This window comes from Microchirus variegatus, assembly GCF_963457635.1.
Source record: "Microchirus variegatus genome assembly, chromosome: 5".
Classification (NCBI taxonomy): domain Eukaryota; kingdom Metazoa; phylum Chordata; class Actinopteri; order Pleuronectiformes; family Soleidae; genus Microchirus; species Microchirus variegatus.
Genome location: NC_139806.1, coordinates 35,176,294 through 35,190,247, shown reverse-complemented (window position 1 = coordinate 35,190,247; position 13,954 = coordinate 35,176,294). Strand labels below are relative to the sequence as shown.

Sequence of the window (13,954 nt, the reverse complement as noted above, 5' to 3'; positions counted from 1 at the left end):
ACTACTGGCTGGTTTAGCTACAGCCCTGCTCTCTGTCTCCCCCCCCTTCTCTATCAGTGGTACTGCAGCCTCACAGGAGTCTGCTCTTCCTCATGCTCTTCTTCTCTTTCATTCCCTCATCTTCAGGGATTTTGTATTAAGTGGCAGAGCTTTTCTGTGTTTTTTTTGAGGAAGAGCTGTGCAAACTATGGCTCTGGTGAGTCTTCACAACATATGTTTTAGACATGCCTAAATTATCCTAAACTGAAAACTACTGAGAAAGTCTACACTTTATAACTTTGCTCTCCAACTGTAGTTCCTTTTTTCACATGTTCACAGCCACAGTTTTCTGACATATATAATGTTAGAGGAGAAACTCTGCATCTGCTTTACAGTGGCGTTAAAAAAATGTTTTCTCTAATTATGTAAAGTTACAAAAAAGGTTATTAAGAAAAGCTGGATTGCAGTGTTTAGATTACAAGATAAAGAGACAGAATATATGTCAAAATATGGGCTGCTGTGGAAAATGTTACTCCCTAAGGGAAAGGAAAGAAGATGCAATATCCATGTATTTTTTTTTCTAGCATGCTATGCAACAGTGCAGTAAAATTGGCACAAAGTTAAAAGGTGTGAAACTGACATTAAATGGGGTGCAAACATAGGGGTTTAAGACTTGCAAATAGGGCTGCAATGATTAATCAATTATTAATTGACTACTAATTTAATCACCAAATATTCTGATGATTGATTCTGTTTGAGTGGGGTTTTTATAATTGAAACAGGTTCTTTTGATTTTTTTTCATGTTCTAAAATGCAAATTTTTTATTTTTTTGTGAACATTATTGCTTAGGTTTAGGGAACACTTCTTAGCATTTCCTGTCATTTTATAATCAATCTATTAAATAAATAATAATACATAATTGTGAGTTGCAGCTGTAGCTACATGAGGATTGATTGTTTGTTTTGTCACGTGTGTCCTTCTAGAAATGCTAATGTAGGAATAGTTTAAAATTAAACTAACCTTAAACTAATGAGAAGCGTGTGGGATCAGCTTATTAGATCATCCAGTTTACATGAAGTGAAGAACAACAGCTGAGAGTTCTCCGTGTGTATTGTTTTAAAGGAGGATTTTGACTACTAAGAGATTATACTAATGTTGTGTTTTGTTTGAAGTCGAGCACAGTGAATATTTGTCTTTTTCTGTAAATAAATAATCTGAGAATCTCCATGAATGCTTTTTGTTTCCTCCTCCTCAAAAAGCTCAAAGTCATAGTTTTGGGAATGAAAGATCCTTAATACTCGCCATTTTACTTTTGTCAAAATAACATCAGTAAACCAAGTTAACTTTTGCATTGTGTTTAATTAATTTAATTATCTGCTATTGATTTAACACAATACAACCAAGCAGAATGAAGATAAACAGATAGCAGATACGCCTACAAAAAAACAGACAATGCAGTGCACACTGCAACTATAAACATACTGTATATACTGGAAGTGCTTCTAATCACGATGTTAGTTGATTTTGTTTTAATCAGTTTAGCAGGGGGCTAACGCAAAGCCTGTTCGAAAAAACCACGATGAGCGTCATCTTCAAGGGTTCAGTTGAATCAGGCGAGTTTTAAAACATCCTGCACCATCGATCCAATTCCGTCAAATACCTCATGGATGGGGGCGTTGCACATGAAGGCGCAGGTGGTGACCAGCTTGTTCTTCTCGTCCACATGACTCTCGCTGACACCCTTGCTTACGTGTTTGCAGCCCAGCTCGTTGATGGCCACTGCAGTGCCAGCTGTGTCGGGGTATCTGGTGAGGAAAAAAAGAGGTTAGTGAATTGGATGAAACTTTTGCTGACACAGGAAAGTTCAGGTTTACTCCAACTGAGCTCTTTTTTCTTTGGGTATATGACTACACTGTTAAATAAGCAAGTTAAAGGTCACATAGAGTGGTCCTGTTGCACATAAATGTTAGTTATGGAGGTCTACTTACATATATTAACTTGTTTTTATGGTCAAAAACCTCCTAGTTGCTGTAAAGGAGCCGATAGAAATCTCTCTTTTCTGACGGGTGTTTTTCTGCTGCGAGATTTCAGAGTGAACTTTCACCCCCAGAAGACAGAGTCTTGTGATTGGCCAGTACTATCCAGCACATCCGTTCTCAGAAGCGCAGCGCCCCCCTCTGGAACGGCGGATGCACTGCTCCTCATTATCAAAACATTGTTTTAACAGTGTTTAAAAATAGCTTCTTCACGACTCCCCGCCGCAGTCCCTTTGACGACCTTTGACCCGGAGTCAGACCCAGAGTCAGAAGACACTGTCGCTCGTGAAACACCTCCACAACGGACGTTATTCTTCTTCTGCGGTTCAATGTACGCAACCGGATGTGCCCGGACTAGTGCCCGGAGCAGGACGATCGGTTGTTCAGGAGAACCGCTGCTTACGTAACTATTACGGGATTTTCAGTGATCTCGTTGAGCCCAGAGATTACAATAAAACACAACGTTCTCAGCAGTGGCTGAACTGTTTGTTTCGAAGCGTCAGGGCTTCATAAACAAGGTAATGATGCAGATATACACACGTTAATAGGAACGCGTTAATAGGAACTTCCGGTCTAGTTCCGCTTTAAGAGATCGCCAGTCCATCACACGGCCACATAGAGACAAACAACCATACACTCTCACACCAATTTACCTAATCCCCATAACATGTCTTTGGACTGTGGGAGGAAGTCGGAGAACCTGGAGAAAACCCACGCACACACGGACAGATCATGCAAAGACATTGATATGAATTTTGCGCTAAATATGCCAGCTTTAATGGAATTTATATGAAAAAAAGTATTTAACTCCTTCCCCGAGTGTAATACAGGAGTTTGTTTCAATGAATTAGTAAGAGATTTGTGAAGCTGAACAGTTTTTTTGGCTGCAATAGATGTCTCTCTGCCAATTAATATCTCTTGGAAGTGACTAAAATAATACTTCAAGTCTGCTGAAGCAGCAACTTTTTTAGTAGTTTTGGAAATATTTTTGAAGACGTTGCAAGTTTTATTAGTTCGTTCTCTTTTATGGAAGCAATGTAATCAGAAAAGCATTCCAAGCATTTGAGAATATGTCAACGTAGCTTAAAAAAAAAATCTTGAAATCATCAGACTGGATGTAATCAAGCTAAGCCAAGCTAATCGGCCATGTTCTTAAATCAGGAAGAGTAAAATCGAAACTGAGAAAACCAAAAATAAAAGTGTGCAGACAACTTTTGAAGGTCAAAACTGAACTAGTAAGTGTGTCTCTACCGTGATAAGTTTACAACAGAATGTTCTGAATTAATAATAGTGACTTTTTTTCTTCTAAATAAATCATTGAAACATACGAATTTAAATGTATTGCAGAGGGTTAGATTCACTAAAAGAAACCGTGCATTCATCTGTGTTTCCATCAACGGCTGTAAAACAAAACAGTTTATTGATAAAAACACTCGGTGGCACAAAGGTCCTATTTCACCAGAGCAGGATAAATGGGTGCAATAAAGAGCACCAACAGCTGTTGATATATGGTGGCATTACATTGCTGCTTCAGTTCATTATCGCAGTAATATCTGCTTCTTGCACAAAGTCGTGTAACGTTCCTCCTCTCACCGCCTGCATACACGTCCTCAGTTGAACTGTTGCCATTGTCGATGCCCCAGTGTTTCCACCTCCCTTAGGCATTAAAACTTTAATCAAAAATGTTCTGTTTGCATTGAAGTTTTTTTTGTGCAGATTGAAAACGCTCATTAAAAACAGGCTGGTGGAAACACACCAATGTTAACAGCTTGTGTATCTTATATCCTATAAAGCATTGGTTCTCAAAGTGCGGCCCGGGGGCCAATGGCGGCCCGCAGAAACATTTCTGGCGGCCCCGCAATGAATTACAGTTGATAGTTTTAATCCAGGAGCTACTAAGCTTGTTAAATGTTTATTGGACATTACTGGATACAGACCAATAAGTGTAAACAAAAATACTGGGTATTTACCTGGTTTCTATATGGTGAATTTTAGTGTATTATTGTGTTATAAGCTGGTAATAAGCAGGTAGCTACAGCCCCCAATTACTAGCTATTTACCCAGTAAATATATGGTAACAGAAATGTGTTACTTGGTATTAACCTGTAATTAGAAGGTAAGAACAATGGCCAAAATACTGGGTAATTACCCAGTTAATTATAAAGCGTTATTATATTAATGCTTAAATTACATTATATTAACGCTTATATTACTTTGTAATATAAACTGTAGAACTGCAATCTGGTCATTAAAATGATTACAAATGGGATTTATTTCTGTTTTTTTCCTTTGGCGGCCCTCAGTCCAATGTTGGGTTCCAAAATTGGCGCTCGGGTATCAAAACTTTGAGAACCCCTGCTATAAAATGTCACTTTTCACTTTACAAAATTCCCACATCTCACGATTTAACTGAGGAGTAAATTAAAAGTAAAAACTTTACATCTATAAAAAGAAAAAGGTGTGCTTCAATGTCACGGACTCACTTATCGTCCTTCTCAATGCCGACGGTGACCTCGCAACCAGGAAACACTTTGGCTGCCAGGACAGGCGAGATGCAGCAGAGGCCGATGGGTTTGCCCTCACCGTGAAACGCCTGCAGCGTGGCCTTCACCTCGTCGTTAACAGAGCAGTCCTTCCCCTGCACTGCCCATGTACTCAGGTTCTTCGCTGCCCCAAAACCACCTGTCAAAAACGTAAACATTAACTTTTACTTTATCTCACATCGGCTCAACGACACAGAAACAATATCAACACGATACCAACGCTGGATGTAAAGACAGAGAGACCATCTGTGATGTTGTTATACGAGCACACCTGGGAAAATAACAGCATCGTGGTCCTTGACGGTGAGCTTCGACAGGTCCTGGATGTTTCCGCGGGCCAGCCTCGCGCTCTCCACCAACACATTCCTGTTCTCCTGAGACGGTTCACCTTTCAGATGATTTACCACATGCATCTGATCTATGTTGGGAGCAAACATGTTTACCTGCAGGTGATGAAACATGACGTCATTAAAAATGGACCTCATGCCTCTCACCTATTGTGTGGAGCTGCACAAAAGTATACAAACAACACTGATACACAATTGTTTCAGGTTATTTACGTCTACATTTTCAATTTCATATTGATTTTCTTATTAATTTATTTTCTACAACTCTTGCCTTTGCAGCAAAAAGACCCGGGTTCACGACCTGGTCAGAACAAGGGCCTTCCTGCATGTAGTTTGCATGTTCTCCCTGTGTGTGCACGAGTATTCTCAGGTTTCCTCTAAATAACGCAACAACAAATTCATGCAATATGGGGATTAGGATATGGACACTCTAAACCATTGGTTCTCAATGAATTACAGTTGATAGTTTTAATTACAGTTGATAGTTTTAATCCAGGAGCTACTAAGCTTGTTAAATGTTTATTGGACATTACTGGATACAGACCAATAAGTGTAAACAAAAATACTGGGTATTTACCTGGTTTCTATATGGTGAATTTTAGTGTATTATTGGGTTATAAGCTGGTAATAAGCAGGTTGCTACAGCCCCCAATTACTAGCTATTTACCCAGTAAATATATGGTAACAGAAATGTGTTTCTTGGTATTAACCTGTAATTAGAAGGTAAGAACAATGGCCAAAATACAGGGTAATTACCCAGTAAATTATAAAGTGTTATTATATTAATGCTTAAATAACATTATATTAAGGTGGGAGTTCGAGCACCTCTTTTTACATTATAAGTGTTTTAGACACTAGATACACCAAGTGTAGGGATGCTGTTCCCACCTGTATTTTCTGTTATTTTCGTCTAATTAAATAAGGTTACTTTAGACAGGGTTTTGTTTTGACATTTTTGTTTTTGTTTGAACAGCATCCACTACCTATTCCCGTTGTTTTTGTCACCTTATTATATGATATTATCTCATATCCTGAACTCATTTAAATAATAAATAATCTCCCTCTTATTGTAGTGGCTTTTTTGTGTGTGGATATAAACTACTTAATATTTTTCTGATTTCCTGATATGGACTACATACAGTGTACAATATTTGTTTCTATATATTAGATATATAATATATTATTGCACTTATTAATTCTTGTTCTACTACTATTGCAGAGTAGTGTGTACTTTTGGAGTAATCCACAGTCTAGCACAACAAAATCGGTTTCTTCATGGAGCTGAATTTTATTTTAATTTATTCACCATTTCTACAGTAAATTTGCATACAACTTAACATAAACCATGTGGGAGAAGCCTGGGACAAAAATCAATTTAAAGTTTGTAAACTTTAAAGGGAATTAATATTTAAAACATAAATTGTGAATCTTTTATTATGAAAATAGGGGTGACGTTTAAAACTGTACAACTTAACCACTTCAAAAACATGTAACAGAGCCAGTCTTGTTCTTTGATATTCGGAACATTACTATCGATGACTATAAATTAGGGCTGTCAATTGACGCCCTAATTTACGCGTTAACGCAGGATGATTAATGTGTTGAATTAACGCGTTAATTTTTTTAAAGTAAACTAAGTTTGTATAGGTTATTACAAGTTATTTACAGTATTTTATTGTTCTTTAATTTATATTTTCTCATACTTTATTTATCTCTCCGTTCCTACAATAATATAAAGAGAAAATTAGAATTTTTTTGGCATATTTACGAATGGTAATTAATCGTGATTAATCCACAGCTACCCTGTGATTAATCTGATTAAAAATGTTAATCTTTTGACAGCCCTACTATAAATACATATCATGTAGCGTCATTGTGTCTGCCGCCAACACTGGTACCGTAATATCTCGAATAAATGGGTACACATTTTGAAGTGTCTGCTAGCTTGACCGCACTTATGAGCTGACCTGACCTTCTATAATGCTGCAAGTCAAACTAACTTTGTGAATAACCCGTGCGTGCTCTGAATTAATGACAAAACAAGGAAAAAAATAAGCTAGAGCGGTGTTTGTCTCAGTCCTTCTCCTTCCACATACTGTACAAAACTACACGAACAGTTGCGTTGACTACGAAAGCTGTTTTAACAGACTTACACTTGCACCTCCTCGGCTCAGGTGAACCAGAACAGCGGAGGCCTCGTGGATCTCACTGCCGTCATACACGCCGCAGCCCGCCAGCACAACGGCCACGCGTTTCCCCATGACTGTGGAGTAAAGAAGGGCTCTGTTGTTCACGCTGTGCACGTTACTGAGTGTGAGGAAACTGCGACTGCCGTGGTGAAGAAGCTGGGTCAGCATGAGCATGGCGGACTGAACTGAAACTGCCTGTCAACGCAGACAACGCCCCGCCCCCTTCTTCTTCTTCTTCTTCTTCGGTTAGGCAGACTGGACGCAACGATGGCGTATTGCTGCCCCTACTGTTCGTTAATAGGTCCTACAATAAGAGTATCAAATCCTTTTGTATAGTCATGTTTTGTATGAAAGTTAGTTGAATGCCAATTCTGTCAGAACTAGTAAAAACATGGACAAAATTAAATAAAAAATGAATCCAACTCTAATAGTATGTGATTTTTTTTACTGATATTTTACACACAAAACGACTAGTTTTTTTTAAATATAAAATTAAATTAAATTAAATTAAATTAAATTAAATTAAATTAAATTAAATTAAATTAAATTAAATTAATTAATTAATAAAATAAATTAAATATAAATTAAATAATAATAAACCTACCATTAAACGTGTTGAAAGTTGAAACTAACCAACATAGGCTCTGTATTTATGTGCTGTACATTCTTTCCATTCCATAATTATCCATCAATAATTATGAGCATTATCACTTTTACCCTACCGGACGCGAGCTTTTATTTTGAAAATTGTTTTCCTTGAGGCCTCGAAACGGGAGGCTCCGGTCTGCAGCCAAACACTCTTGGAGATGCTTCATTAATTAATCCAAAAACAGTTACAGCACGACAAATTAAATAATAATAATAATAAATGTGTTACACTTTTTCCATAGTTTTTTATTATGATACTTTATTATTATTATTGAGTGCAAAAATGTAAAATAATGAGAATCCAAAATACGATTAACATGAAATGTGTACATTACTTCCGGCCTTGGTTTGTCCACATTTCTAGCTTCCGCTTTGGACTAGTCACGTGATTTTCGTGTCATCAACAAAACCACGTGACCGCTGAACAGGAAGTGAAGATCATGTGAAGCCCATCATCGATCCTCTGCTGTTAATTCTCGAGTTTTGAGACTTTTTTTTTTGTTATCGTCATGTCTCACTGGGAGTTTGTCGCGTTTGTGAACCTGCTCCTGTTTCTTCATGTTGTCGCTCAGTTCAGGAGTAACGTTCAGCAGGAGTGGCCCGTTCCCTACAGGTATGAAGTCACCACAATGTTTGTGTCACTAAGGTTTTTTTTTTTTATATATCTCTGTACCGTTTGAGTCATGTGACTGAGACGGAAAACAATACAAGTCTGACGAAAGTTTGAACAACAGGAGAGTTAGTGCTGGAACTCAACTTCTAAAACAACGATGGTAAATCTTTTTAATGATAAGTATGTTTTGTTTTTGTTGTTTCTTAGAGTAGGTTAGGTTCACGGGGTGGTAAATTATAGCGTCACACAATTGAGAGATACCACCTTTAAAGTGTTTATTTCAGTTGAGTTTGACATCAATATCTGGGTAATTAACTCGAACAATGAAGTCTTGAGAAGTCTAGGTAAAGTAGTTTTGGATCCAGACCTTTTTCTAATGAGGTCTATATGCTGAGAAAACGTTGAAATGTGCCTTTATTGCATGTTCACAAATAGAATACAGGTTTTTTTTATGAGTCTTCAGGGTCTGTAGATTAATCTAGTCCACATTTGAGAAGTCTAGGTACAGTGGTTTTGGATCAGGACCTGGTCCAAAGTGGTCTATATGCTGGAAAATACTGTGAAATATTCCTTTATTGCATTTTCACAAATAGAATAACGGTTTCACAAATCAGAGAGTGTGTTTTTTATGAATCTTCAGGGTCTGTAGGATAATCTAGTCCAGATTTGAGAAGTCTAGGTAAAGTAGTTTTGGATCCAGACCCTTTTCTAATGAGGTCTATATGCTGAGAAAACGTTGAAATGTGCGTTTTATTGCATTTTCACAAATAGAATACAGGTTTCACAAATCAGAGGGTTTGTTTTTATGAATCTTCAGGGTCTGTAGACTAATCTAGTCCACATTTGAGAAGTCTAGGTACAGTGGTTTTGGATCAGGACCTGGTCCAAAGTGGTCTGTATGCTGGAAAATACTGTGAAATATTCCTTTATTGCATTTTCACAAATAGAATAACGGTTTCACAAATCAGAGAGTGTGTTTTTTATGAATCTTCAGGGTCTGTAGGATAATCTAGTCCAGATTTAAGAAGTCTAGGTACAGTAGTTTTGGATCCAGACCTGTTCTAATGAGGTCTGGGTGTAAAACAAAAACGGTGAAATCTCCCCTTTAGCATTTTCACAAATAAAATAAAAGTTTCACAAATACAACAGTGGATGTCATGCAAGGTTAATGTCTTACCTAACATGTCTAAAATGGTTTCATGTCAAGAAGTGTCACAAAAAACAGATAATCAGCGTACAAACAGTCGCACTGCACATAAAGTTTATTTCCCCTTAACTTTCCCCTTAAGTGCCGATTCGGAGGCTAACTTCAGCGTCCTATAAATATCAGGGTTTAAATTTCAAACAACACATATTTTACACATTCAAACATATAAGGAGAGAGAGAGTTGTTATTGCTACTGAAGACAATAATATCCTGATTATCTATTGTAAGTTGAATTATTGCCCAGCAAGACATGAAATAGAAATACTGTACATAAAGTAATAAGAAACACCGCAAAAAAAGAAAGAAAGAAGCGTTTTGGGTTCAATTATAGGAAGTTTTCAGTTTAATAATTTAACAATTTAATTGGGCTTAGTTCAAAATATGTCATACAGACATGTTTGTACTCATTGTGTGTAAACAGCCATACTGGAGGGACATTTTTTTTTTATTGCATGCATGTTTTATTTGCTCTCCTCTAAAGCATTTACAGGATAATGAGACAGAATGCATGTGATCATAACTGTGTCAATGGAAAACCTTTTGGAACAACAGTGCTGCGTTTCTCATGTCACCAGACGGTTCGACCGTCGTCCTGACGCGGACGCCTACTGTGAAGCTCTCTACCCGTTCTGTCCCACTGGAGACCGGGACGGACGGATTCCCTACATGAGAGACACTGACGTAATCTCCGTCTATAGACTGCAAACACCTGTGTGGGAATTCAAGTTTGGAGATTTGCTTGGGAAATTTGTAAGTATACGTCTCCTCAGTGGTTGTTGAGCTTTTGGACTCATTACGAATACGAATACAAATACGAATACTTTATTGTCCACAAAGTGAACATTTGTCTTTGGTTCCACCACAGCAAACATGTAGACAAAACATTAAAAACTAGACATAAAAAGCACAATACACATAAAACCTGCAAAGTCATGGGTACAATATTAAAAATAAATTAAAAACATAAAAATAGATCAAATAAAAATGAGTACAGCTGTCGCAAAAACCTGCATCCTAAAATCTGTTATCTATGTATTATCTGTTTGCTTTCATTTAAAAGTGTCGCAGCATTTGGCACAAAGGATTTCTTAAAAATGTTACTGACCGAATTTCCTGCAAAGTACATAACCAAAGGTTTTGCTCCAGCGATAACTCTGTGCACATTAAGCCTGAGTCATTAAAAGAGTCATTAAAATGTAATTGGTCAAAGACTAAGAAGATAGAAAAACACATGAATCACATCAATTATATTAATCCTTGTATTGTTAATTGTAACTCATAACTCAAAACAAAGTATTTCCAGATAGTCTGTGTGGGATTAAATAGCCATTGCTAGGACAGATATTCCTTGTGTTGTAACTGTGTGCTCATGTTGAAACACGTTACATAAAACACAGATAGGTGCTGAATTAGAGCAGGACTGTATTTATTCATAGAAACACATACCGCACATACTTGCCCCACTCAGAAAGCTAATGCGATATTTCTCTTCGATTCACAGCACATCATGCACGACGCCATTGGGTTCAGCAGTTCAGAGACGGGGGCCAACTACACCATGGAATGGTACGAGCTGTTTCAGCTGGGCAACTGTACCTTCCCTCACCTCCGACCTGAGGCGTACGCACCTTTCTGGTGCAACCAGGGCGCGGCCTGTTTCTTCCAAGGCATTGATGATTTACACTGGTCACAGAATGGCACACTGGAGAAAATAGCAGAAGTAACTGGTAAGAATTTTGCATATGAATGTGCACGCTGTGTCGTCCTATGTGCTGAATCAAATGAAACGACTCAGAATTCACTACCAAAGAATTAACCAAAAGTACCAAAGTACTTTTGCAACAGTTTTAAGATCAATATTGGGGGAGAGGGGGGAGGGGCTTAAAGGGCATTTAACCAGGTAAAGTGGTGGTGTTGATCTACTGTATACTGCAGGGGTTCGCAAAGTTTTGATACCTGAGGGCCAATTTAGGAACCCAACATTGGACTGAAGGCCGCCAAAGGAAAAAAAACTGAAAGAAATCCCATTTAACTATGGTGTCCAAAATTTGACAAAACCGACATACTATACTATGTTGTTCCAAAATTTTACAATATTTAGGGAAAAAAGTTTTTGGTCCAAAATTTGACAAAAACGTCATACTATACTACGTTGTCCAAAATGTGACAATTTTTTTTTTTTTTTTAATTTTGTTCCAAAATTTGACAAAAACGTCATACTATACTATGTTGTTCAAAATTGTAAAAAAGTTTGGCAAAAAAAATGTTGGTCCAAAATTTGACAAAAACGTTGTACAATACTATGGCGTCCCAAATTTGACAATTTAAAAAAAAAAAAATTCGGTCCAAAATTTGACAAAAACGTCGTACTATACTACGTCGTCCAAAATGTGACATTTTTTTTATTTTGTTCCAAAATTTGACAAAAATGTCATACTATACTATGTTGTTCAAAATTGTAAAAAAGTTTGGCAAAAAAAATGTTGGTCCAAAATTTGACAAAAACGTTGTACAATACTATGGCGTCCCAAATGTGACAATTTTTTTCCAAAAAAATTTGGTCCAAATTTTGACAAAAATGACATATGCCGTTCCAAATTTGACATTTTTTTTCCAAAAAAAATTTGGTCCAAAATTTTACAAAAACGTCATACTATACTACGTCGTCCAAAATGTGACAATTTTTTAATTTTTTTATTTTGTTCCAAAATTTGACAAAAATGTCATACTATACTATGTTGTTCAAAATTGTAAAAAAGTTTGGGAAAAAAAATGTTGGTCCAAAATTTGACAAAAACGTTGTACAATACTATGGCGTCCCAAATTTGACAATTTTTTTCCAAAAAAAATTTGGTCCAAATTTTGACAAAAATGACATATGCCGTTCCAAATTTGACATTTTTTTTCCCAAAAAATTTTGGTCCAAAATTTTACAAAAACGTCATACTATACAATAACGTCCAAAATGTGACAATTTTTTGGGAAAAAATGTAAATGCCAAAATTTGACAAACACGTCATACTGTGTCACTATGTCATCCAAAATTTGATGACATAGTAAATACAGTTGTACAGTTTACACTTATTGGTCTGTATCCAGTAATGTCCAATAAACATTTAACAACCTTAGTAGCTCCTGGATTAAAACTATCAACTGTAATTCATTGCGGGGCCGCCAGAAATGTTTCTGCGGTGCGCCATTGGCTCACGGGCTGCACTTTGAGAACCAATGGTATACTGTATGTCACTAAATGTTTTTTTCCTGATACTCAGATGATGATGTTTTATATTTGGATGATTTGTCTCTCTTGGTGCTGCCAATACATAATTACTTGATGGATATCAGTGAGAATAAGATTATGGGTTTGACTTTGTTTCCTTTGCGTTGAGGTGTTTCCTCCAACTAAAACATGCAACTCAGCCGGTGTAACCATGGAGACTGCCAACCCTTCACGCAAATGCATAGTGCAAAAAACATACAAAACTCCCCAGACCCACAAATAAGGGAATTGGATTAAGAAATTGGATGTTGGATGAAGTGAATGTCATTTTCAAATGTAGCTTTATCATCACGAGTTGGTTAAATTATATTTCCTTGTCTTACATTTGGTGTCAAACTAGTTTTATTTACTTTTTTACCTTTCAGGGAGTCAGTTCAATGACATGGCCAAGTGGGTCCAAGATGACAACAAGACCGGGATTTATTACGAGACGTGGACAGTTCGCTCTGACCCCGGGCCTAATGCCACCGCGTGGTTCGATTCCTACGACTGCTCCCAGTTTGTCCATCGCACATACCGGAAACTAGCAGAGCTCGGAGCCAAACTGTCTAGCCGATCACAAACCAACTACACCAAGATCTACCTATACAGCGGTGAGCCCACGTACCTCGGCAACGACAGCGCCATATTCAGTCAGCCTGCTCTGAAGAATCTGGCCGTGGACATCCGTAAATTCTATCACACATTCAGGCCACATCAGTCATTTGTAGACTTTGCCATTAGTCTGCTGGAGGCTTATAAAAAGGTTGTGCTGGACAAGAGCTTCTACCTCTACTACAACTTTGAGTACTGGCATCTACCCATGAAACCTCCCTATGTGCAGATTGTATATGAAGAGGTGCCTTTGCCTTAACATTCCACATGGACCACAATTATTTTGGAATTTAATGAGCTGGTTAATTTAATGACAAGCAGATTATAGTCAGGCACATTAGCACTGATTTAAAGTATCTTACGATGAAGCTGATTGATGATGTTCATGAGAAGTGCCTGCCGCGGTGTCTTGTAAACCAGGGATTCTCACTCCTGGTCCTGGGGAGCCTCTGTCCTGCATGTTGTTTCGCTGCCGAAACAAACCTGATTCCAACGGTCAGTTCGTCAGTATAAGCTC

General features: G+C 37.5%; 2 protein-coding genes across 2 annotated transcripts; one reads left to right on the top strand and one right to left on the bottom strand.

Annotated features, from left to right (window-relative positions):
* Positions 1-1,330: 1,330 nt before the first annotated feature.
* LOC310927724 (glutamine amidotransferase-like class 1 domain-containing protein 3, mitochondrial) lies at positions 1,331-7,316 on the bottom strand. The gene is made up of 4 exons (XM_083890103.1): positions 7,060-7,316; positions 4,831-5,002; positions 4,500-4,698; positions 1,331-1,785 (listed from the first exon to the last, which is right to left on the bottom strand). Exons 1-4 carry the CDS (start codon positions 7,267-7,269, stop codon positions 1,590-1,592), a joined length of 777 nt encoding a protein of 258 aa, XP_083746229.1. The 5' UTR covers positions 7,270-7,316; the 3' UTR covers positions 1,331-1,589.
* Positions 7,317-8,219: 903 nt separating this feature from the next.
* Positions 8,220-13,696, top strand: cln5 (CLN5 lysosomal BMP synthase; the record flags this gene model as incomplete). Its single annotated transcript, XM_083890542.1, has 4 exons — positions 8,220-8,356; positions 10,139-10,313; positions 11,065-11,290; positions 13,209-13,696. Exons 1-4 carry the CDS (start codon positions 8,253-8,255, stop codon positions 13,694-13,696), a joined length of 993 nt encoding a protein of 330 aa, XP_083746668.1. The 5' UTR covers positions 8,220-8,252.
* Positions 13,697-13,954: the final 258 nt, after the last annotated feature.